This window comes from Salmo trutta, chromosome 16, assembly GCF_901001165.1.
Source record: "Salmo trutta chromosome 16, fSalTru1.1, whole genome shotgun sequence".
In the NCBI taxonomy this organism is placed as follows: Eukaryota; Metazoa; Chordata; class Actinopteri; order Salmoniformes; family Salmonidae; genus Salmo; species Salmo trutta.
Window position 1 is genome coordinate 44,693,472 of NC_042972.1, and position 27,065 is coordinate 44,720,536.

At 45.1% G+C, this 27,065-nt stretch overlaps 2 protein-coding genes across 3 annotated transcripts in view; one reads left to right on the forward strand and one right to left on the reverse strand.

The window, feature by feature from the left end:
• The window catches only part of LOC115149821 (death-inducer obliterator 1), a 28,689-nt gene extending 23,603 nt beyond the window's left edge, over window positions 1-5,086 (forward strand). The window contains exon 16 of the mRNA XM_029692644.1: window positions 1,383-5,086. Within this exon, the coding sequence (XP_029548504.1) occupies window positions 1,383-5,086 (3,704 nt within the window). The remainder of the gene's footprint in view (window positions 1-1,382) is intronic.
• Window positions 5,087-5,763: 677 nt separating this feature from the next.
• On the reverse strand, window positions 5,764-12,469 carry LOC115150817 (opioid growth factor receptor-like protein 1). 2 transcript variants are annotated; one of them, XM_029694512.1, is made up of 9 exons: window positions 12,023-12,467; window positions 11,598-11,956; window positions 8,800-8,865; window positions 8,617-8,655; window positions 8,407-8,461; window positions 8,245-8,323; window positions 8,108-8,174; window positions 7,810-7,958; window positions 5,764-7,644 (listed from the first exon to the last, which is right to left on the reverse strand). In XM_029694512.1, exons 1-9 carry the CDS (start codon window positions 12,219-12,221, stop codon window positions 6,486-6,488), a joined length of 2,172 nt encoding a protein of 723 aa, XP_029550372.1. In that variant the 5' UTR covers window positions 12,222-12,467; the 3' UTR covers window positions 5,764-6,485. The 2 variants fall into 2 exon arrangements, with proteins under 2 accessions (XP_029550372.1, XP_029550371.1); XM_029694511.1 differs by having other exon boundaries at window positions 11,598-12,469.
• Window positions 12,470-27,065: the final 14,596 nt, after the last annotated feature.

Genomic DNA, 27,065 nt, shown 5'->3' on the forward strand with positions numbered 1-27,065 from the left:
GAAGTTGGTTTATGATTTATATTGTAGGGGACGAGCATCTACTTCTGCTGTTGCCTTCCTCCATAAACATCCCTCTGTACCTTTTCTATGCCCCCAGTGTGTACTCTGTGTGTATATTACCTTGTATCACACGTCTGTCTTAAATAAAGGATGTTGTGCATCACAGGTTGGTGCGGCCTTAGACGTCAGTCTCAGCCTGTTGTTTTTAAGGCTCAGCTTTTATTCTGTAGATACTCGTGTGAAATGTTTGGGTAATGATGGTGTTTCTGAAAATGACATCTGCCACAATGTGTTACATTTAAATTACCCTTCACTGCAACTTGGTGTACTGTGTTAGTGGATCTACCTGCATCTCCAGTACCCACACATCATAACTGAATGGGCAGCACCTGACCTACACCTAGTCCATCCCATACCACAAACAATGCCTGGAAAGCCATGGTAAGTTATTATGAGAGGTCCAGCTTGGAGAGCCTTGGACAGAGATGGTTCTACTCATGTTGGCGTTTTAAAGAAGATGAAGGACAAGAGAAGAATCTATGGATCTCAAACACTTACTGAATTGAAGAAACAAACACTTAACCATCCATATAATTAGTTGTCAGCAGAGGTTGGATTAGTAGTGTCATAATTAAAAACGTTGCATATAAGTTCAGTGGAATGCACTGTACAACACATATTGTCCTTTCTAAATAGAATAGTAAAGAATATGGAAATGTCCACTAATATTGACAAGTGACTTCATGAGAATGCATGCTAATGACAATCTAGCATGATGAGAAGCTTAGTGAAAGTTGCGTTTTTGTGTACCTGCAAAGTGTGATGCTAGATCAACAACAGAAACATGTAATCTAATGCAGTGCACAGACAGTCACAGTTCTCAAATAATCGTGGGTAGTTTAAGACTGCTCAGCAGTGTGATGACTCAGCACTTATAAAGGTTGCCTGTAGCTTACAATTCTTGTTTGTATTCTTTTGACACATGAATATTTTAATTTAATGGTTATACCTAAAGCTGATTATACAGGTGGTGTTTTGTGCTCATATTTATTTTGTTAGAACAATTTGAAATGGAAAGTGACGACCACAGCTTGAGGCTTTAAATCAACAGACCTTTTTGTGATAAGTTTTGGTTTGTGATCTGTGTGATTCCCGGTCTCTGTGAAATCCTCTTGTCTGTTGTCGTCCATAGCATCGGGTGTTTGAAACAAGCTCTCATTTCACAGTTTCACTTCAAACAAATTGTATCTCTGGAAATTTTACATTTTAGTCATTTAGCAGACGAATCTATCGGAGGTATACAAGTATGTAAGTGGATAAAGGATATGTTCTAGAATGCTTTCTATTCAGTTTTCACTAATTGTTTTAACTTTGTCTTGTAGGACTTGAGCCAGCGCGCCCTAACCTCCTGCTTGGTTTGGTGATCTGCCAGAAGGACAAGAAGCGTGCTGGAGCCTCTTTGGAGACTGAGGAGAAGCGTTCCAAGATCCAAATCAGAGACCTGGATGATACTGGCCTTCCAAAACCAACCACCACCATCAAAGCTGAAGTCAAAGCCGAGAAAGCCTTGCGGTACACCCAGGATCTTCCCTTCAGCACAACCCCCCCAGGTACACCTCCCCCTCTCAGCTCCTCAGAGACCTCCACGTCCATGGCAGCCTTATCAGTGCTGTCCTTCCTGTCCTCTGTCAAAGCCCCTGCTACAGACAAAGAGTCACCTGCCTCGAGCTCTGCTGCATCATCTGCTGCCAATGCCACTCCCCTTCAGACCATCCTGAAGACTTTGTTTGGGAACAAGAGGCAAGACTCTGAGGCCTCCATGTCTCCCTCAGAGCATGGTGCTGTTGACGTCTCAGCCGTGCCTGCTACTCTGCTAGATCCCATTGTTCAGCAATTTGGACAGATTTCTAAGGAGAAGCAGGTGGAGGAAGATGAGGATGACAGACCATACGATCCAGAGGAGGAATATGACCCAGGCATGGGCTATGGAGCACCCCAGAAGTCGGTTAAAGAACCTGAGGTCATCAAGCAGCCAGAGGCTACGGATGTGGATGATGTGGCTTATGACCCGGAGGATGACACCATTTTTGAGGCGGTCAAGACTGAGGTCCCTAGTCAAGCCAAGGCCACCGGGGATCTGACCAAACAGCAGAAAATGGTGGAGGATCTCAACAAACAGATTGAGGAGCAGAAACAGCAGCTGGTGGAGCAGGAGGAATCCGTCCACGAAAAAAAGTCGACCACAGGGACATCAGCTGCCTCGTTCTCAGTCACAGACGGTTTGATCTCACAGCCATCCCTACTGGCCAACAGTCGGCTCCTGCAGCTGGGCAAAAAAGTTGAAGAGTTAGTGAAATCTTCTGCTGCTGCTCCTTTGATTAACCAGAGAAGGGACCCAAGACAGAGTAGGGATCCCAGGAGGCTAACCTCAGACTCAATAGAAAAAGTGGAGATACCTCCTGCCAAAGACACCACGCCACCACCACAGACTGATGTCCAAGAACCAGAAACACCACTGCCCCAAGAAGAGGTTATAACAGATTCTCTTCCCTTTCTGGAATCAGACGCAACAGAGGTTTCCATTCCCCTGTTAGGTGAGCATGTAGAACCTGCTACGGAGGTCAATTACATGGAGGAACAAACTGTTGAATCTGAGGAAGTCGACACAAGCAAGAGTGACTTGGACAAATACAGTATTTGGCCAAATGCAGACAGCATTTTAAAAACAGGTGAGATCTCTAGTTTTGAGAAGAACCGTCAAGAGCCTACCTCCTCTGGCTACTTCAACATGTCCACAAACAACACCTTAGCTTCACCTACAATGAATGTACTGTCTCAGAATGTCACCCAGGATAGCTCCACCCTGGTGGACACTCAAACCTCCCACATGTCACATATGGGAACATCAAGCTACATGGACTATGGAGCTCCTCCTGACGTTCTCCCAACAACCACCTTCCCACCCCAGCTTGTACCACCACCAATGCAGGGTCCACCCCCAATGCTCGGGCCACCACCCATGTCAGTTCCCCCACCCATGCAGAGTATTCCTTCCTTGTCAGGCCCTCTACCTATGCAGAGACCTCCTCCACCCATTCAAGTTCCTCCACCCATGCAAGTGGAGAGCAACCAGCCTCCGTACTCCCAATATGGGCCACCTCCTGCTGCTTATCCTCCCTATCAGAACCAATGGGGAGGCTCTCAGCAACAGTATGAGGCCCCCCCTGGTCCTCCACCCCAGACCATGATGCCACCCAGGGGGCCCCCTCCATTCCAGCCAATGGGCCCGAGAGCCCCACCTCCCCAGATGTTCAATGCCCCCATGGGCTCCATGCCTCCCCAGCACATGGGGCAGCAAGGCCCCCCTCCAGGCCAGTTCATGGAGGGCCATGGCCTTCCCAGACCTAATTTTGACGGGCAAAACGGTTTAGCTCCACCAAGGATCAGTGGACCCCCTCCTCCATTCAACTTCCCTGGACCCAGAGCACCCCCTCCACCCTTCACAGGGCCTCCCCCAGGCCACTTTGACAACAGAGGACCTCCTCCATCCCATTTCCCTGGGCCCAGAGGTCCACCTTCTCATTTTGGGGATCATGGGTCCCAAGCCCACATGATTGACCCACCAAGAGGCCCTGTAGATCAGTACAACAATGTCAGTGTTGGGTCCTACCAGCAGGGCATGGACCAACACCAGGGTCAGACCCCTCCACACATGTACAAAGACAACCAGGCTCCCCCACCAGGCCCCTCTTACAGAGGACCTCCACACAACCAGTATGAGGGGCGGAGAGGCCCGCCTCCTAGTGGAGATATGGGTGGACAACGCTTCCATCCACCTAACCAGTTTCGGGGCTCTATAGCACCCTCCCCACCACCACACAGGGTGTCTTATGATGACCAGAGACCCCCTCAGGACCACCGTGGGGCCCCACCACAGCATTTTGGAGGACCTGACCAGTATCGCCTTGACAGTCCAGGGGACTTAAGACCAGTTCGCCACAGTGGGCCTCTGCTCCCGACCCCACCAGAGGGCCCCATACCTCTACCAAACCGCATGGGGGGTCACAGCCCAGAGTCCCACAGGGATGACCACTGGCGACGACACTCGCCTGATATGAGGAGAAGGAGCAGCTCCACCAGAGAGGGCTCAGAACCTTGCGGTGGAGACAGGCCCAGTCGGTTTGAGGGGGGCCACAGAGACCGGGAGCCAATCCCTGGCTCCTCTCGGTTGTCTGAGGAAAGGCAAAGGGACCTGTCTGAGGACCGCAGGAGGGAGCGGGACAGAGAGGGGCCCCATGGAGCCAGGCCATGGGACAGGGGCCAGAGCAAGCCCTGGAGCCGGGAGAGAGAGTGGGACAGAGGCAGGGAGAGAGACAGGGGAGAGAGGGAACGAAGCCGGGAGAGGGAGCGCAGCAGAGGGAGGGAGGGAGAGCGACATGGGGAACCAGAGGGTGACAAACGCAGGGCGCCGGAGGGTGACAAACGCAGGGCGCCGGAGGGTGACAAACGCAGGGCGCCGGAGGGGGACAGACACAGGGCGCCGGAGGGGGACAGGCACAGGGCGCCGGAGGGGGACAGGCACAGGGCGCCGGAGGGGGACAGGCACAGGGCGCCGGAGGGGGACAGGCACAGGGCTCCGGAGGGGGACAGGCACAGGGCTCCGGAGGGGGACAGACACAGGGCGCCGGAGGGGGACCGACACAGGGCTCCGGAGGGGGACAAGAGAAGGGACAGGGAGAGAGACCGTGACCGAGAGAGGGACAGGGGCAGGGAGAAAGAGCCTGACAGGAGAGACTACGACCGAGACAGACCCAGGATCAGAGACCGGGAGAGAGACCGCGACAGGAGAAGGGACAGGTCCAGGAGCAGAGACCGAGACAGAGGCAAGGAAAGAGAGCCTGACAGGAGAGACAACGACCGAGACAGAGCACGAGACCGAGATAGAGAGAGGGATAAAGACCGGGACCGGCGCGACAGGAGCAAGAGCAAAGAAAAGAGAGAAGACAAAAAAGAAACAAACAAATCTGATGTCCCAAAGGAGAGCGATAAACCTGCAGAGGTTGAAACTGATAAAAACACATCGTAATGTCTTACTTTTGAGGACTTTTCACTGTAGTAAATCAATCACCCTGTAACTTTTACTTTCAGCACCATAACTAAATCTAAATAGACATTGGAAATGTGTTTCTACATGACAAATGATTTCATGGTACAATACTCTTGTAGTTTGAAAGGTCGGAACATTTTTTGCCACTTCATATTTTATGAATGTTATCACATTTGAAACTAATATTGAGGTCATTTAAGTTCATCTGACTATGATACCCTGTCATTTACATACAAGTACCTTTCTCCTGTCAAAGTACCTTTTCTAAGAAACACATGAAAGTAACTGATTAACTCCCTGACCTTTAATGTAAATATGAATGTATTTGTGTATATACCGGTATGTTTTTAATCACATTTTTCTAAGTAGAGAAATTATAAGCCATATATCTGGAATGGATAATGTGAGAATTTAGGAAACATTGATTGCTATAGTCTGAAGTCATTGGACAGTATGTACTTGTATGTTCAGCAGTTACCACTGAATGGATGCATCTATAGTATTGCTAATTACAGTTGACATTAATTTTGTTTAAACTTGGTCAATTAAACCTTCTTTATGGCAATCTTTGTCATTAATGGGTTCTGTCTTTCCATTACATCTCAAACCCAAAAAATGTAATGTTCAGAGACTGTAATAAACACCACATAGACTCCGTTTATCTATTTTTTTTATTAAAATCAAATGTATACAAATCATTAGGCACCCCTGGTGGTACACATGGTTAGGCACTAAAGATATTATAAGCAGTAGAAAGTATTTTGAAAAACCTGAGGCTAGCATAATCATTCAAAGCTGAACATTTACCCAAAACTCCATATAACAAATTCCCAAAACAAAAAATATGCTATTACAAAATAAACCATTAACATTATCGTTGCTGGTTTGAAAACTATAATCAATAGTATAACATTTGTATTGTTTGAAAAATGTGGATAATAACACACTGATATATTATACATGTGATCAGAAATCAGATGTAATAAATTGATTCACTAACATTTGTTCATATAAATGGAAATGATTAGAATACATAACATACATAATGTTCCTTTATTAGTGCATGACATGGTTGAATAGTCTAATCAATCGTCACTATTACTTCAAACACTGAATATTTCCTTTTGGTATCTTATCTTCATTTTCCTTTGCTGGGCTCAGCAGTACCTCTTCGGTAGGTTTCTTATTCAATTAACTATCACGGGATGTGCTAATATTGTCCTCTGAAACATCACTGCATGGTTCGCTCACTAAATGCTTACTTGCAGCTCCCTTATTCTCCCCATCACCATAATTTTCATCTTTGCTGTCTGTGTTTCCCTCCAAATCTCCACTGTCCCCCTCTGGTTGCTCATCTGTACTCTCATTACCATTGGTGTTAAGTCATTCCCTCTGAAACGTCATTGATTGGTTCACTACCTGCTCCCTTATTTTTTCTTTCATCATGACCAGCATTAGTCATTCCCTCTGAAACGTCATTGATTGGTTCACTACCTGCTCCCTTATTTTTTCTTTCATCATGACCAGCATTAGTCATTCCCTCTGAAACGTCATTGATTGGTTCACTACCTGCTCCCTTATTTTTTCTTTCATCATGACCAGCATTAGTCATTCCCTCTGAAACGTCATTGATTGGTTCACTATCTGCTCCCTTATTTTTTCTTTCATCATGATCAGCATTAGTCATTCCCTCTGAAACGTTGATACGTTTGGGAAGTTCCTGCTCTATTGTCTTATCTGCAGCTCTTTTTCTCCAATTATTAGTATTTCCCTCTGAATGATTGTCAGTATTTCCCTCTGAATGTCCACTGCTGGGTTGACAATCTGATTGCTTCGGAGAATCGATGGTGGGGTGCTGACTAGGGTAGGGGGTAGTTATAGAGCTACCTCTATCACAAGCTCCATAACTGGATTGAGCAATATCGTTTTGCCTAATTGGTAGATCCTCATGAGATGAATCACCATTGGTGTTTTGATTCCTTCCGCCAGTAGACTTTGTGCCCTGACTGGTCCCTTTGTTTCTCAGAGTGTACCTCGTTGACAGATCAGGCACATTATCATGAGGTATGGATACATGTCCCAACCATGCATCGTTTGGTGACCCAACTCGCATTAAGTCACTAACCTCACCTGCCATTCCACTCATATCCATTGGCTCATTCTTGTTAACATCGTGAGAGACAGACTGATAACTGGCAGTGTTGTCGTCAATGTCATCCTGTTTAAGATCAATTGGGTTTTTATCATCTGGGAATGTCTCTCCCCTAAATATACTCTGGATTGTCTTGGGGCACCACACAAACTCATGTTTGGGCTCATAGTGCACGTAGGCATACTTAACTAAATTCCTGCGCTCTTGCTTATCAATGACAGCGAAGATGAAGTAGTTGAGGGCACTTTCCTTCACATTGTACAGCTTGCCTTTGACAAGAGTCTGCTCTAGGAAGAAGCGGACCAGTGGGGCCTGGTAGTGGGGGAACCCCAGAGTTCCCAGGCACTTCAGGATGCGGGTGATGCGCAGGTTGTTGTGTGTGTTTCTGCCATGAACAAAAACACAAGAACAACTAAAATACAAGGGTACTGTTAACCTCAAAAGCACTGTTATTGTCAGAATTAATTTGAAAACTGAAATCTTAGCTATTATGTATCGCAATCACTATAAAATAATAACAGTTAAATGATCAAATGAAGAAATTTCTAACCTTTCCAGGTTGTCAAATCTCTCCTGCCAGTTATTCGCAAGTTTCACTTCCCCTGTTATGTCATTTGACAGCTCTATGCCGTAGAAGTCCAGCATGAGCTTGTAGGACGTGACCAGCCTCTGCTTTGCTGTGCCATCTTCAAGGAAAGCCTGAGGAGGAAGCGGATTGTCATTCAGAATGATTATGAACACATATTTTCATTTGTTTCCCAAGCCCCCAGTCAATAGATAATGTATGACATATGTAAATGCAGTATGCAGAGAACACTTTCCTTGCTCAAAGAAACTACTAGAAGTACCTCAATTTCCTTCTTGGTGAGTTCCTTGGCATGATAATTCATTCCTGGTTCTTGAAGTGGGAACAACCTAAATAAAATGTTTGTGTATTAAACAAATATTTTAAACAATTTAACTTAAAAATGTAAAGGAAACTGACCATTGGATGTATGAGTGAACTTCTTCCAGTTTTGAATATTTCCTGTGCCATTTATTGTGAAAGTCCTCAATGAAGACACCTAATCAGAGCAAAGTTTACAGTTAAACATGTCCAAGTCTTGTCAAATGGAAACTGCGCTGAAAGAAACAGTAAATAGATTACCATCGGGGGAGGAGGGTATTTGTCCACGGTAGAACTGTAAATTAGGCATATCATCCTGGGGGGGAAAGTCATGCAAATTCAGAAATGAGGATAATTCAGAGAGCTGTATTGAAACAGTACAATAATCACAGAGGAATTGGCCAGTAAAATTATTGACTCAAATCGTCCCGCTTTTCCATGTACCACATAAAGAGATGAGGACTTGCTTACTTGTTGTTGCCCGCCAAAGTACAAGTTTGATCCTTGCCCCTGTGGAAACAAGAACAAAGGTCTAAAGACTATGTACAAACTATTGACTGATTGATAGTCAGCAGCAGTAACATACTATAATTGGGGTGGATATATTTTATAGCATAAAGTGTGTAAGATTGTGTGAAGAGAATAATGACTTACTGGATAATCATGCCTGTACTTCTGCATATCCCTTGCTGCACTTCTGAATCTGTTAAACTTGTTTGACTGAAAACACATTCACTCCATGAGTTCACAAAATGGCAGATACTGGAAACACCTGACCTGAACAATACTGATACGCCCACGTGTCTGAGCTATATAAAGTAAAACCAACTTGGAGGGAAACTTTTACTAGCTGCAAAGGCCGGCTTGTATTCTACTTGGCTACTGACGGGCCTAGCACACTTTATTAGTCATATCCATTTTATGTGTCTGGAAGTTATTAGATCACATAGACAGACGTAATAAAAACATCAGAAGTCTTAAACCCTTGACTAAAGCTTTGCATGGTGAACAGACGCCTCACAAATCCTCAACTGGCATTAAATAGTACCCGCAAAACCACAGTCTCAACGTCAAAAGTGAATCCGGGATGCTGGCCTTCTAGGTAGAGTTGCAAAGAAAAAGCCATATCTTAGAATGGCCAATAAAAAGAAAAGATGAAGATGGGCAAAAGAACACAGACCCTGGACAGAGGAACTCTGCCTAGAAGGCCAGCATCCCGGAGTCGGCTCTTCACTTGATGTTGAGACTGGTGACTTGCGGGTACTATTTAATGAAGCTGCCAGTTTAGGACTTGTGAGGTGTCTGTTTCTCAAACTAGACACTCTAATGTACTTGTCCTCTTGCTCAGTTGTGCACCAGGACCTCCCACTCCTCTTTCTATTCTGGTTAGAGCCAGTTTGCGCTGTTCTGTGAAGGTAGTAGTTCACAGCGTTGTACGGGATCTTCAGTTTCTTGGCAATTTCTCGCATGGAATAGCCTTCATTTCTCAGAACAAGAATAGACTGATGAGTTTCAGAAGAAAGTTATTTGTTTCTGGCCATTTTGAGTCTGTAATCGAACCCACAAATGCTGATGCTCCAGATACGCAACTAGTCTAAAGAAGGCCTGTTTTATTGCTTCTTTAATCAGGACAACAGTTTTCAGCTGTGCTAACATAATTGCAAAATGGTTTTCAAATGATCACTTAGCCTTCCAAAATGATAAACTTGGATTAGCTAACACAACTGGCCATTGGAACACAGAAGTGATGGTTGCTGATAATGGGTACACCTATGTAGATATTCCATTAAAAATCTGCCGTTTCCAGCTACAATAGTCATTTACAACATTAACAATGTCTACACTGTATTTCTGATTAATTTTATGTTATTTTAATGGACAAAAAAATAGCTTTTCTTTAAAAAAACAAGGACATTTCTAAGTTACCCCAAAAATGTTGCACATTATTCTTGAAAATAATTATTCAAGCCCTGTCATGTTGATCATTGCTAGACAGCCATTTTTAAGTCTTGCCATTGATTTTGAAGACAATTTAATGCACAACTGTAACTAGGCCACTCAGAAACCTTCAATGTCATCTTGGTAAGCATTTCCAGTATATTTGGCCTTGTGTTTTAGGTTATTGTCCTGCTGAAAGATTAATTTGTCTCCCAGTTTCTGTTGGAAAGCAGACTTTTCCTCTAGGATTTTGTCTGTGCTTAGCTCTATTCCGTTTCTTTTCATCCTAAAACTCCCTAGTCCTAGCCAATGACAAGCATACCCATAACATGATGCAGCCACCACCATGGTTGAAAATATGAAGAGTGGTACTCAGTGATGTGTTGTGTTGGATTTGCCTCAAACATAAAGCTTTGTATTCAGAACTTAAAGTTCATTTCTCTGGCACATTTTTTTTCAGTTTTACTTTAGTAAAATGGTGCATATTTTGTAATATTTGTATTATGTACAAGCTTCCTTCTTTTCACTCTGTCATTTACTTTCATTTTTTGGAGAAACTACAATGTTGTTGATCCACCCTCAGTTTTCTCCTATCACAACCATTAAACTCTAACTGTTTTAAAGTCACCATTGGCCTCAGTGTGAGCAGTTTTCTTCCTCTCCGGAAACTGAGTTAGGAATGATGCCTGTGTCTTTGTAGTGGCTGGGTGTATTGATACACCATCCAACGTGTAACTAATAACTTCACCATGCTCAAAGCGATATTCAATGTCTGCTTCTTTTTTTTGTTTACCCATCTACCAATATGTGCACCTCTTTGAAAGGCATTGGAAAACCTCCCTGGTTGTTGTGATCCAATCTGTGTTTGAAATCCACTGCTCGACTGAGGGACATTACAGATAATTGTATGTGTGGGGTACAGAGATTAACTTGTCATTAAAAAATCCTGTTAAACACTATTATTGCACACATAATGAGTCCATGCATCTTATGTGACTTGTTAAGCAAATGTTGACTCCTGAACTTATTTAGGCTTGGTATAACAAAGGGATTAAATACTTATTGACACAAGAGATATCAGCTTTTCATTTTTAATTCATTTGTAAAAATGTCTAAAAACATAATTCCACTTTGACATTATGGGGTATTGTGTGTAGGCCAGTGACAAAATCTAAATGTAATCTATTTTAACTTCAGGCTGTAACGCAACAAAATGTGGAAAAAGTTAAGGGGTGTGAATACTTTCTGAAGGCGCTGTATGAGAGAGTACATGTATGAGCCATTGAAGCAAGCATTTTATATAATACATATCTATCTCCAAATTCTGAAAGATTGAGTTATAGATTGGGGAATTTTGTTTTAAATGTAAATGTTTTTTGTGGAAATTAAATATGTCAGTTGTATTTTATGGTGCCAATAAGAGACGTTTGATGATGGGCTACAGTATTCTGAAACTCATCTGCTGAGAGACCTCACCAAAAACATTATCAGGGCCCAAGGGCCGGCATACGTACATGTTTGGTCCTTCTTTCACTTGTTTCTTCGCTTGGATGATCCTCCCATGTCGAGTCGTACATGCAGTAGTATTCATCGGTGTCTTCAATATCAAATGACCTGAGAACCGGAACCTCCACTTTTCCACTGGGAATGGATTCAGGTTCCACTACTACACTTCCTAGAGACTCTTGACTCTCCACTTCTTCTCTGGGAAGGGAATCAGAAGGCTCCACTACTACACTTCCTAGAGACTCTTGACTCTCCACTTCATCTCTGGGAAGGGAATCAGAAGGCTCCACTACTACACTTCCTAGAGACTCTTGACTCTCCACTTCTTCTCTGGGAAGGGAATCAGAAGGCTCCACTACTACACTTCCTAGAGACTCTTGACTCTCCACTTCTTCTCTGGGAAGGGAATCAGAAGGCTCCACTACTACACTTCCTAGAGACTCTTGACTCTCCACTTCTTCTCTGGGAAGGGAATTCGGATTAGGATAACTTGGCATGATAAATCTCCAGATGCGTTCCAGCCAAGGCCAACAATTTGGTATGAACGACCTCCAGTGTAAGCCCATGTAGGCGAGAACTGGAAAAAGTAATAAAGTGCGTTTGTGCCTAAGACATTCAATCCCGGGAAACATCCTAGACGTGTGTCGTCTCAGTTTAGCTGACAATTTTAGCGCTGCTCGCAGACCTGTTCCTATTATCGTTAGAAGCCCACTAACTCCGGAGCGGCGCACAAGATAATGATGTAGGACTACGCTGTAGCCTATACAAAATGTTCCAAGGTAACAAATATTAATTTTATGATTAACTAAATGACCAGAGCCACCACGATATCTTGCATTCGGGTTCGAATAATATGTTCACATTTTCACTTTCGTTTCTTCCTGTCACTAGCTTCTATACTCAACGTAAATCGAAACACTGGCGCAATATCGCGAGACTTCCGCGAATGCTTGCGAAACAGACCAAGCAGACCGGGATTTGAATCAAAATCCAATTTATTTTGTCACATACACATGGTTAGCAGGTGTTAATGCAACTGTAGCGAAATGCTTGTGCTTCTAGTTCCGACCATGCAGTAATATCTAACAAGTAATCTACCAATTCCACAACAACTACCTTGTACACACAAGTGTTTTATTTATTTATTTATTTCACCTTTATTTAACCAGGTAGGCAAGTTGAGAACAAGTTCTCATTTACAATTGCGACCTGGCCAAGATAAAGCAAAGCAGTTCGACAACATACAAAAACACAGAGTTACACATGGAGTAAAACAACATACAATCAATGATGCAGTAGAAAAAAATAAGACTATATACAATGTGAGCAAATGATGTGAGATAATGGAGGTAAAGGCAAAAAAATGCCATGGTGGCAAAGTAAATAAAGTATGGCAAGAAAAACACTGGAATGGTAGATTTGTAGTTTGAAGAAAGTTAAAATATAAATAATATGGTGCAAAGGAGCAAAATAAATAAAATAAATAAATACAGTAGGGGAAAAGGTAGTAGTTTGGGCTCAATTAAAGATGGGCTATGTACAGGTGCAGAGATCTGTGAGCTGCTCTGACAGCTGGTGCTTAAAGCTAGTGAGGGAGATAAGTGTTTCCAGTTTTAGAGATTTTTGTAGTTCGTTCCAGTCATTGGCAGCTGAGAACTGGAAGGAGAGACGACCAAAGGAGGAGTTGGCTTTAGGGGTGACCAGAGAGATATACCTGCTGGAGCGCGTGCTACAGGTGGGTGCTGCTATGGTGACCAGTGAGCGGAGATAAGGGGGGACTTTACCTAGCAGGGTCTTGTAGATGACCTGGAGCCAATGTGTTTGGCGACGATTATGAAGTGAAGGCCAGCCAACGAGAGCATACAGGTCGCAGTGGTGGGTTGTATATGGGGCTTTGGTGACAAAACGGATGGCACTGTGATAGACTGCATCCAGCTTGTTGAGTAGGGTATTGGAGGCTATTTTGTAAATGACATCGCCGAAGTCGAGGATTGGTAGGATGGTCAGTTTTACGAGGGTATGTTTGGCAGCATGAGTGAAGGATGCTTTGTTGCGAAAAAGGAAGCCAATTCTAGATTTCACTTTGGATTGGAGATGATTGATGTGAGTCTGGAAGGAGAGTTTACAGTCTAACCAGACACCTAGGTATTTGTAGTTGTCCACAAATTCTAAGTTAGAACCGTCCAGAGAAGTTATGCTGGATGGGCGGGCAGGTGCAGGCAGCGATCGGTTGAAGAGCATGCATTTAGTTTTACTTGTGTTTAGGAGCAGTTGGAGACCACGGAAGGAGAGTTGAATGGCATTGAAGCTCGTCTGGAGGGTTGTTAACACAGTGTCCAAAGAAGGGCCAGAAGTATACAGAATGGTGTCGTCTGCGTAGAGGTGGATCAGAGACTCACCAGCAGCAAGAGCGACATCATTGATGTATACAGAGAAAAGAGTTGGCCCAAGAATTGAACCCTGAGGCACAACTGGGATATGCTTAACACCCCGGCAGTCCCACAATCTAAGCTAGATGCCCTCAATCTCACACAAATTATCAAGGAACCAACCAGGTACAACCCTAGATCTGTAAACATGGGCACCCTCATAGATATTATCCTGACCAACTTGCCCTCCAAATACACCTCTGCTGTTTTCAATCAGGATCTCAGCGATCACTGCCTCATTGCCTGCATCCGCTATGGGTCCATGGTCAAAGGACCACCCCTCATCACTGTCAAACGCTCCGTAAAACACTTCTGCGAGCAGGCCTTTCTAATCGACTTGGAAGGATATTGACCTCATCCCATCAGTCAAGGATGCCTAGTCGTTCTTTAAAAGTAATTTCCTCACCATCTTAAATAAGCATGCCCCTTTCAAAAAATGTAGATCTAAGAACCGATATAGCCCTTGGTTCACTCCAGACATGACTGCCCTCGAACAGCATAAAAACATCCTGTGGCGGACTGCACTAGAATCGAATAGTCCCCGCGATATGCAACTTTCAAGGAAGTCAGGAACCAATACACGCAGTCAGTCAGGAAACCAAAGGCTAGCTTTTTCAAACAGAAATTTGCATCCTGTAGCTCTAACTCCAAAAAGTTTTGGGACACTGTAAAGCCCATGGGGAATAAGAGCACCTCCTCCCAGCTGCTCACTGTACTGAGGCTAGGTAACACTGTCACCACCGATAAATCCACGATAATTGAGAATTTCAATAAGCATTTCTCTATGGCTGGCCATGCTTTCCTCCTGGCTACCCCAACCCTGGCCAACAGCTCTGCACCCCCTGCAGCTATTTGTCCAGGCCTCTCCAGCTTCTCCTTCACCCAAATGCAGATGTTCTGAAAGAGCTGCAAAAGCTGGACCCGTACAAATCAGCTGGGCTAGACAATCTGGACCCTCTCTTTCTCAAATTATCCACCACCATTGTTGCAACCCCTATTACCAGGCTGTTCAACCTCTCTTTCGTATCGTCCGAGATCCCTAAAGATTGGAAAGCTGCCGCGGTCATCCCCCTCTTCAAAGGGGGTGACACTCTAGACCCAAACTGTTATAGACCTATATCCATCCTAAGTTTCCTTTCTAAAGGCTTCGAAAGCCAAGTTAATAAACAGATCACTGACCATTTTGAATCCCACCGTACCTTCTCCGCTGTGCAATCTGGTTTTCGAGCTGGTCACGGGTGCACCTCAGCCACGCTCAAAGTACTAAACGATATCATAACCGCCATCGATAAAAGAGAGGGCCTGTTGTCCGGACCTCTGGCTGTCTCTATGGGGGTACCACAGGGTTCAATTCTCGGGCCGATTATTTTCTCTGTATATATCAACAATGTCGCTCTTGCTGCGGGTGATTCCCTGATCCACCTCTACGCAGACGACACCATTCTGTATACATCTGGCCCTTCTTTGGACACTGTGTTAACCAACCTCCAAACGAGCTTCAATGCCATACAACACTCCTTCCGTGGCCTCCAACTGCTCTTAAACGCTAGTAAAACCAAATGCATGCTTTTCAACCGTTCGCTCTATACACCCGCCCACCCGACTAGCATCACTACTCTGGACGGTTCTGACTTAGAATATGTGGACAACTACAAATACCTAGGTGTCTGGTTAGACTGTAAACTCTCCTTCCAGACTCATATTAAACATCTCCAATCCAAAATTAAATCTAGAATCGGCTTCCTATTTAGCAACAAAGCCTCCTTCACTCACGCCACCAAACATACCCTCGTAAAACTGACTATCCTACCGATCCTCGACTTTGGCGATGTCATTTACAAAACATCTTCCAATACTCTACTCAGCAAACTGGATGCAGTCTATCACAGTGCCATCCGTTTTGTTACCAAAGCCCCTTATACCACCTACCACTGCGACCTGTATGCTCTCGTCGGCTGGCCCTCGCTACATATTCATCGCCAGACCCACTGGCTCCAGGTCATCTATAAGTCTATGCTAGGTAAAGCTCCACCTTATCTCAGCTCACTGGTCACGATAACAACACCCACCCATAGCACACGCTCCAGCAGGTATATTTCACTGGTTATCCCCAAAGCCAACACCACCTTTGGCCGCCTTTCCTTTCAGTTCTCTGCTGCCAATGACTGGAACGAATTGCAAAAATTGCTGAAGCTGGAGACTTATATTTCCCTCACTAACTTTAAACATCAGCTAACCGATCGCTGCAGCTGTACATAGCCCATCTGTAAATAGCCCACCCACCCAATCTACCTACCTTATCCCCATTTTGCTTTTATTTACTTTTCTGCTCTTTTGCACACCAGTATTTCTACTTGCACATCACCATCTGCTCATCAATCACTCGTGTTAATTTGCTAAATTGTATTTACTTCGCTACTATGGCCTATTTTACCTTACCTCCTCACACCATTTGCACACACTGTATATAGACTTTCTTTTTTTATATTGTGTTATTGACTGTACTCTTGTTTATTCCATGTGTAACTCTGTGTTGTTGTTTGTGTCGCGCTGCTTTGCTTTATCTTGGCCAGGTCGCAGTTGTAAATGAGAACTTGTTCTCAACTAGCTTACCTGGTTAAATAAAGGTGAAATAAAAAAATTAAAAATAGAAAAGTTATCCTGGGAGAAGAAGGGGAAGGAAATGACAAAGAGGCAGGATACCCAGTGGGGATAAATGGGCCAGAAATAGTGGAAGAGGAGGAACAGGAAGCGCAGAGCGAAGGGCCTGGAAAATCTAATGCCAATGAGATTTTTCCCCCTGTGTTAACACAGTAAAGGGGAAGGTTTGGTACTGCTCAGCTGGAAGGCACCACACTACAGAACGCCAAACAGAATGTCAAGATAATAGATGGCATACCTGCAAATCCTGCTAATGTACTCACCTTTCCCCATGTTCCTCATGGAAAAAATCTCTTATACCAGGTCACGAAGTCCAATGACTTCACAGTGGAGCAGCTGTTGGCTCCAACCCCGTTTCGGCAGACAGTACTGAACCTGGCCCATAGCCACTTGTTGGAAGGACATTTACGGAGAGAAAAAAAATAAAAATGGGTGTTACAACGCTTCTTTTGGCCGGGGGTGTATGTGGATGTGATACGGTATTGCCAGGGGTGTCCTGACTGTCAGAGAACCTCACCCCTTCCTGATTTACAAAATCCCTTAATCCCGTTGCAAGTGATAGACAAACCATTCGATATAATTGCTATGGATTTATTGGATCATTACCACGGTTTGCAAAAGGTTTTCAACATATACTGGTCGTAGTGGATTATGCCACCAGGTATCCCAAGGCTATTCCTCTGCATAGTGATTACACCAAGAGCATCGCCAGGGAGCTGCTACAGATGCTCTCCAGGGTAGGTTTACCCTGAGAGATCCTGACAGATCAAGGCAATGGGTGGCTATTTGAAGAATCTCAAATGTAAAATATATTTTGATTTGTTTAACACTTTTTTTGGTTACTACATGATTCCATATGTGTTATTTCATAGTTTTGATGTCTTCACTATTATTCTACAATGTAAAAAATAGTAAAAAAAAAATGAGTAGGTGTTCAAAAAAGGGTATATACAGTACCAGTCAAAAGTTTGGACACACCTACTCACATGACCATCATGCCAGAAACACTAGACCCACTCCAATTCGCATACCGCCACAACAGATCCACAGATGACGCAATCTCAATCGCACTCCACACTGCCCTTTCCCACTTGGACAAAAGGAACACCTATGTAAGAATGCTGTTCATCGACTACAGCTCAGCGTTCAACACCATAGTGCCCACAGAGCGCATCAGTAAGCTAAGGACCCTGGGACTAAACACCTCCCTTTGCAACTGGATCCTGGACTTCCTGACGGGCCGTCCCCAGGTGGTAAGGGTAGGTAACAACACATCTGCCACGCTGACCCTCAACACTGGGGCCCCTCTGGGGTGCGTGCTTAGTCCCTTTCTGTACTCCCTGTTCACCCATGACTGCATGGCCAAGCCCATCACCAAAACCATCATTAAGTTTGTTGACAACACAACAGTGGTAGGCCTCATCACTGACAACGATGAGTCAGCCTTTAGGGAGGAGGTCAGAGACCTCTCTCTGTGTAAGCAAGACTAAGGAGCTGATCGTGGACTATAGGAAAAGGAGGGCCGAACAGGCCCCCATTAACATCAACGGGACTGAAGTGGAGCGGGTCAAGAGTTTCAAGTTCCTTGGTGTCCACATCAACGACAAACTATCATGGTCCAAACACACCAAGACAATTGTGAAGAGGGCACGACAACACCTTTTCCCCCTCAGGAGACTGAAAAGATTTGGCATGGGCCCCCAGATCCTCAAAAGGTTCTACAGCTGCACGATCGAGAGCATCCTGACCGGTTGCATCACCACCTGGTATGGCAACTGCTCAGCATCTGACCATAAGGCACTTCAGAGCGTAGTGAGTACAGACCAGTACATCACTGGGGCCAAGCTTCCTGCCATCCAGGACCTCTATACCAGGCGGTGTCAGAGGAAACATTTTTCAGAGGCAGAGGCAGAGGCTGGAGGAGTGGCTATGAGTGAGGTGGTGCCCAGGCCATGCCCGGGGGCTGGAGAGGGCTGAGCAGATAGCAGCTGAACTGCTCTGCTCTGCTCTGCTCTGCTCTGCCCTCTCCTCCCAGACAGACACTGGCAGGAAGCAGCCTCAGCAATGGCAACGGACCCAGGAACAGGTGAGGAATGGATGAGGGGAGACGACACACAGAGAGATGTCCATACACGGACATGGTACAGTATTTGTATTTATTATGGATCCCCATTAGCTGCTGCCAAGGTAGCAGCTACTCTTCCTGGGGTCCAGCAAGATTAAGGCAGTTGTAATGTTTTTAAAATTGTATAATATATTCACAACAGATTTCCCAACACATTAGGTGTGTACCCTCAGGCCCCTACTCTATTACCAAATATCTACAACACATATCTATCGTGTGTCTGTGCCTATGTTTGTGTTGCTTCATAGTCCCTGCTGTTCCATAAGGGGTATTTGTATCTGTTTTTTAATCTAATTTTAGTGCTTGCATCAGTTACTTGATGTGGAATATAGTTCAATGTAGTCATGGTTCTATGTAGTCATGTAGTCATGTATGTAGTACTGTGCGCCTCCCATAGTCTGTTCTGGACTTGGGGACTGTGAAAAGACGTCTGGTGGCATGTCTTGTTGTAGTACAGTACAAGCAGGTTTAACATCCCCTCCCCAAACACACATACTTTACTTATTTACACAAAGCACCATGGGAAATGAAATGTGTAGGCCTATTTGATCCGACCCTCGTTTGAAGTTGACTATCATTCTGCAACTACCATAAGACAGTCATATCTTCTTCCTTCCCATCCTTACCGTGATTTACATTTTAGTCATTTAGCAGACACTCTTATCCAGAGTGACTTACAGGAGCAATTAAGGTTAAGTGCCTTGCTCAAGATTTTACATCTTGTTGGCTCAGAGATTCAAACCAGCGACCTTTTGGTTACTGGCCTAATGCTCCTAATGTGACGTAAGATACCTGCTTTTTAATATTCTCTCTCATCTTCTCTAACATAGTGAAGGTTAGTCAGATAAATCATTGATGTGACTGAGTGGGGAGTAGAGATTATTTACCTTGTCTGAAATATTTCCCCTAAGAGGCAAGAAGGTATGGCAACAGATAGGAGAGATATCTTCCACTGTTCTGTTCTCGCCACAACATGCTCTTCCGCACACTCTCTATCACAGACCTTAGCCTGAGTCCCAGTCTGTTTGTGCCATCATGCCAACTCCCTGTCACTCATGGGGAAGCCAAATGCTTGGCTTGACAATGACAGCAATGGAATTGGCAGGAGCATAAATCTACGTCAATGCTACAGACACCTAGGCTTATTCCTGTTGCCAACTCACACTGCACCACAAACACACACACACTAACCCCACTACCTGTATGTCCCCCTCCGTCTAGGAGCAGTAACTGTGTGGGTCTCTCAGCTCTCATCTCGCCGGAATCTGTCCATCACTCATGGATCCCTGACCTCCCATTGGACAGCAGCCTACTGTTCAAGTTTCTGCTCTTCCTCTACCTGCTGGTGGTGCCGTTTATTCAGTACATCAACATTGAAAGGACCGTGAGGTGGTACCCTTAAAGTAATCTTGCTGCTTCTACGTCTCTGGTGGGTAGTAGTACAGACACACACACACACACACACACACACACACACACACACACACACACACACACACACACACACACACACACACGCACACACACACACGCACACACACACACGCACGCACGCACGCACGCACGCACGCACGCACACACACACAGCCACCTGCTGCCTCTACCTCTCTGGTGAGCAAACGTGTGCACACAGAGCCCTGCCCTCATTTCTCTCTCCCTCCCTCAGGGTTGCTGAAGACACAGCCCTGGTTAAGATCATCCATGAGTCTGTCAGTGCCCAGATCAAGAAGAACTTTGTCAAGAGCGAATGGAGGGTTGGCTACTCTTACTACACTCTCCCACTATCAACTATTTTAACTTCATTTTATGAGCTTTAAGGTGCAAAATGGCATTTTACAACAAGGGTCCCTTTACAAAGGGTTTCTAACTAGCTTAGTAATGGTTAATGAATCATTTGTAAATGCATACCTTCTCTGATGGGAATGTGTTTGGTCCTGCAGCAAGCGTGCCATAGCAGTGGTCCATCACCTGCTGAGGCGTCTCCAGACAGACCACCCTGCCCATCCCCTGTAGAAGACACCTGCTGCTGGCTGAGGAGGAACACACAGATCAGGAGGCTCCCAGACAGACCACCCTGCCCAGCCCTTGTAGAAGACACCTGCTGCTGGCTGAGGAGGAACACACAGATCAGGAGGCTCCCAGACAGACTACCCTGCCCAGCCCTTGTAGAAGACACCTGCTGCTGGCTGAGGAGGAGCACACAGATCAGGAGGCTCCCAGACAGACCACCCTGCCCAGCCCTTGTAGAAGACACCTGCTGCTGGCTGAGGAGGAGCACACAGATCAGGAGGCTGCCAGACAGACCACCCTGCCCAGCCCTTGTAGAAGACACCTGCTGCTGGCTGAGGAGGAGCACACAGATCAGGAGGCTCCCAGACAGACCACCCTGCCCAGCCCTTGTAGAAGACACCTGCTGCTGGCTGAGGAGGAGCACACAGATCACTGGCTCACAGCAAGACCCATTAGGATGACATGTAGCGCAACAGCAAAACAAGTGTCTCACTTACTAAAACTATGATAGTAAGTGAAGAGCCTTGATTTGCAAGATCACAGTGTGTCTAGTCCTGAATTCTCCCCGTCTCTCTGTTTCAGAGTCTCTAGTTGAGGGGAGCTGCTCCCAGAGTTTGGACCGGCAGGGCATGACAGTACCTACCGTTGCTAACCAACCTGCTGCATATGATCCCCCGGCACCTGGAGTGTAGCCAACCAGTCCAGAGAAACTCCCCAGTCTGGCCCGGAACACAGAGTTGTTGTTCCAGCGCCCTGCCACCAGATGGGGCAGGCATGTTAAGAACTCAGGGTGGGGAGGAGGGAAGAGGGACTCAATGATACCGTTGCCAATGGATAAGGTCACCTGACCTAGATTGAGTTGAGAGTAGATGTAACGGTTGTCGTATGTAATGGACCAAGGCGCAGCGGGTTGAGTGCTTATTTTAACGTTTATTAGAACACTGAAAAAACAAAACAAGAAAACGAACGAACGAACAGTAATGCAGGAACACATAAAACAAACACCCCTTTTACATAAATACATATCCCAACAAACCCCAAACCACATAAAACAAACACCCCCTGGTTTGGGGTTTGTTGGGATATGTATTTATGTAAGAGGGGTGTTTGTTTTATGTGTTCCGGGGTTTTTGGGTAATGTTCTTGTTTTGTATTTCTATGGTTTTTCTATGTTGTGTATTTCTTTGTTGGCCTGGTATGGCTCTCAATCAGGAACAGATGTACATCGTTGTTGCTGATTGGGAGTCATACTTAGGAAGCCCTTTTTTCACCTGTCTTTTGTGGGAAGTTGTTTTTGCATAGCTGTGTGTGTAGCCTGCATTACTGTTCGTTCGTTCGTTTTCTTGTTTTGTTTTTTCAGTGTTCTAATAAACGTGACCAAACTACAATAACAAATAACCCCTTTACTGGTCAGGACGTGACAGTACCCCCCCCAAAGGTGCAGACCCCGGATGCACCTCACAAAAACACAAAATAACCCATAAACAAAAATAATCCCAAACTAAAGGGAGGGAAGGGAGGGTGGCCACCGTCACCGACGGTTCTTGTGCTACACCCCCCCTCCCCAACCCACCTACTATGGAGGTGGCTCAGGCTCTGGCCTTACTTCCCCACCTAACCTGTCCACCCCCGCTAAATAATTATTAAATGTTACCCTTCCTGAAGTCTCTGGGCTATGGCGCATCGCTGAAGACCTCGGGCTGATGTGCGTTGCTGGAGACCTCGAGCTGATGCGCATCGCTGGAGACCTCGGGCTGAAGGGCGACTCTGGCTGCGCCGATTCCGACTGTAGGGCGACTCTCGCTGCGCCGACTCCGGACTGTGGGCCGTCTCTCTCGGCTCCGGACTGTGGGCCGTCTCTCTCAGCTCCGGACTGTGGGTCGTCTCTCTCGGCTCTGGACTGTGGGCCGTCTCTCTCGGCTCCGGACTGTGGGCCGTCTCTGCTGGCTCCGGACTGTGGGCCGTCTCTCTACGGGGCACTGTCGCCGGAAGCTCTAGATGAGGCACTGTCGCCGGACACTCTGGACGAGGCACTGTCGCCGGACACTCTGGATGAGGCACTGTTGCCGGACACTCTGGACGGGGCACTGTTGCTGGACACTCTGGACGGGGCACTGTTGCCGGACACTCTGGACGAGGCACTGTTGCCGGACACTCTGGACGAGGCACTGTTGCCGGACACTCTGGACGAGGCACTGTTGCAGGACACTCTGGACGAGGCACTGTTGCCGGACACTCTAGACGAGGCACTGTTGCCGGAAGCTCTGGACGGGGACTGCGCACTGAAGGCCTGATGCGTGGGGCTGGCTTGGGACGCGCCAGACTAAGGACACGCACCACAGGGCTAGTGCGAGGAGCAGGAGCAGGACGAGCTGGACTGGGCTGACGCACTGGAGGCCTGGTGCGTGGGGCTGGTAGTGGAGGTACCAGACTGGTGACACACACCCCAAGGCTAGTGCGAGGAGCGGGAACAGGACGTACTAGACTGGGCTGATGCACTGGAGTGCTGGCTCTCACCATTAGGTCACATTAAATTGTTTATACTTTTCATAACCTATTGCACATAGAAAAGTGGGATGTTATGTTATTCCCTTGACTACTCATTTTTTTGTTTTAAAAGGTTTTCGCACCATCCTATTTTTATTATTATTCCATTAAATGTCCATCATTTTAATGTACGAGAAATAGCTTGACCTGGCAATCTTTGGGGTCTAATATGTTGAGATAAGTGGCCGATGAAAAGTCTGACATGGATGTATACCCTAACCTGTGATCTGTGGAAGAGGCGATATTTAGTGAGAAATTGTCAGCTGTAACCCATTCGGCTGAGGTTTTCAGCCCTCTATCAAAATATTACAAGTCATATGAGCAACATCTTTGACTTTTGGGGTCAAAGATGTTGAGAAAAGCGGCACTGCAGTCTGACATGAAAAAGCATGCCTAACCCTAACCTGTGAAAAATATCCTACCTACACCCAATTCAGTAGTGGTCTTCAGTGAGGTGCACAGCTACAGTTGAAGTCTGAAGTTTACATACACCTAAGCCAAATACATTTAAACTCAGTTTTTCACAATTCCTGACATTTAATCATTGGAAAAATTCCCTGTCTTAGGACAGTTCGGATCACCACTTTATTTTAGGAATGTGAAATGTCAGAATAATAGTAGAGAGAATGATTTATTTCAGCTTGTATTTCTTTCATCACATTCCCAGTGGGTCAAGTAGTTGTTTCCCTTGCTCTGCAAGGGCCGCAGCTTTTGTGGAGCGATGGGTAACAATGTTTCGTGTGAGTGTCACGTCCTGACCAGTTAAGGGTTATTTGTTGTTGGAGTTTGGTCAGGATGTGGCAGAGGGTATTTGTTTTATATGGTTCGGGGTGGTGGTGTAGGTAGTAGGTTGTTTTATTGATGTATTCCGGGGGTTTTGGGCACTGCTCTGTGTTTATGTATTTCTAGGTTTAGTTAGTTAGTTGTGGGTATAGGTTCTAGGTTTGTTTTCTATGTAGAGTTAATTGGGATTGGACTCCCAATTGAAGGCAGGTGTGTTGAGTTGCCTTTGATTGGGAGTCCTATATTAGTAGGGTGTGTTTGTCTGTGAGTTTGTGGGTAATTGTTTGTGAGCACTGCTTGTTTAGCCTGCCACACTGTTTGGTCGTGAGTATCGTTTATTGTTTGTTTTTTCTGTGGATGCTTTACGTATTTCATTAAAAGAATGAGTATCCACATTCCCGCTGCATTTTAGTCTTCTCTCCACTACGACACCCGTGACAGGGAGGCAGTTGTTGATGTGTGCAGAGGGTCCGTGGTTCGAGCCCAGGTAGGGGCGAGGAGAGGGACGGAAGCTATACTGTTACAGTAACATTGCCTTTAAATTGTTTAACTTGGGTCAAACGTTTCGGGTAGCCTTCCACAACCTTCCCACAATAAGTTGGGGGGAATTTTGGCCCATTCCTCCTGACAGAGCTGGTGTAACTGAGTCAGGTTTGTAGGCCTCCTTGCTCGCACACACTTTTTCAGTTCTGCCCACAAATGTTCTATAGGATTGAGGTCAGGGCTTTGGGATGGCCACTTCAATACCTTGACTTTGTTGTCCTTAAGCCATTTTGCCACAACTTTGGAAGTATGCTTGGGGTCATTGTCCATTTGGAAGACCCATTTGCGACCAAGCTTTAACTTCCTGACTGATGTCTTGAGATGTTGCTTCAATATATCCACATAATTTTCCATCCTCATGATGCCATCTATTTTGTGAAGTGCACCAGTCCCTCCTGCAGTGAAGCACCCCCACAACATGATGCTGCCACCCCCTTGCTTCACGGTTGGGATGGTGTTCTTCGGCTTGCAAGCCTCCCCCTTTTCACTCCAAACATAATATTGGTCATTATGGCCAAACAGTTCTATTTTTGTTTCATCAGACCAAAAGTACGATCTTTATCCGCATGTGCAGTTGCAAACCGTAGTCTGGCTTTTATGCCAGTTTGGAGCAGTGGCTTCTTCCTTGCTGAGCGGCCTTTCAGGTTATGTCGATATAGGACTTGTTTTACTGTGGATATAGATACTTTTGTACCTGTTTCCTCCAGCATCTTCACATGTCCTTTGATGTTGTTCTGGGATTGATTTGCACTTTTCGCACCAAAGTACGTTCATCTCTAGGAGACAGAACGCGTCTCCTTCCTGAGCGGTAGGATGGCTGCGTGGTCCCATGGTGTTTATACTTGCGTACTATTGTTTGTACAGATGAACGTGGTACCTTAAGGCATTTGGAAATTGCTCCCAAGTATGAACCAGACTGGTGGAGGTTTACAATTGTTTTTCTGAGGTATTGGCTGATTTCTTTTGATTTTCCCATGATGTTTGAAGGTAGGCCTTGAAATACATCCACAGGTATACCTCCAATTGACTCAAATTATGTAAATGAGCCTATCAGAAGCTTCTAAAGTCATGACATAATTTTGGGTAATTTTCCAAGCTGTTTGAAGGCAGTCAACTTTGTACATGTAAACTTCCGACTCACTGGAATTATGATTAGTTAAAAAATCTGTAAACAATTGATGGAAAAATGATTTGTGTCATGCACAAAGTAGATGTCCTAACCGACTTGCCAAAACTATAGTTTGTTAACAAGAAATGTGTGGAGTGGTTGAAAAACAAGTTTTAATGACTCCAACCTAAGTGTATGTAAACTTCCGACTTCAACTGTAAGTATCAAAAATATGAATAATTTCAAATTCCTTATGTTAAGCAAACCAGTAGGCACAAATTTCTTGTTTTTTTATTTACTGCTAGCCAGGGGCACACTCCAACACTCAGACATTATTTGTGTATGTAAACTTCTGACTTCAACTGTGCATGTTTCTATCCACCATGACTGGGGAAGGCATAGAAGATCCTACATCCATCTCATCAGAACAGTATGGATCAACAGTGATTCATATTTCTGGTTTACACGCCAAAATATATTTTGATCATTGTCCTGTATTTTGATTATTGACTCTAGGTTTCTTCCTAGGTTTCAGTCTTTCTAGGGAGTTTTTCCTAGCCACCGTGCTTCTACATCTGCATTGCTTGCTGTTTGGGGTTTTAGTCTGGATTTCTGTATAGCACTTTGTGACATCGGCTGATGTAAAAAGGGCTTTATAAATACATTGGATTGATTATAAATAAATTTGATTAGGGAGTCACATGATAACCTATGAATAAACCTGCTATTCAACATGTTTGGCTTACAGTATTCTTTGCTTGGAGTCTTGCATTGGCAGTCTGGCTGCTGTGGTAATGGCAGTAATACTGGAGGAGGTCCTAGGTAAGGATATAGTGTTAATATGTTGTCAGGCCTTATCTATTCAGATTCGCCAATGTCCCCCATTCTGAGAATATTGAGACACCAACAAAAAGTGAGGTTGAACCTCACAAAGCAATCGGTCTATGAAGGTACAATATATTTTTCTCATGCTATTTTGTTATCAGGGATTCAACAGTCTTAGTCAAGGGTTTAATAAAATTGGTTTTGTTTAATCAGGTACTTTTTCATACAGTATATCAACTGTTCTCACACACACATATACTTGTTTATGAGGTCAATCAGTTTATAACATGGTTTTTGGGGACCCACCTTTCCCATGGTCCTATCAATGTAATGTGATTTTATATGTAGAAGACATCTCTCACTTCAGATTTGTTGATAGGATCATATTGAAATAACATGCCTGTAAACACAGACACACCAGTGGACTGCTGAGGGGAGGACAGCT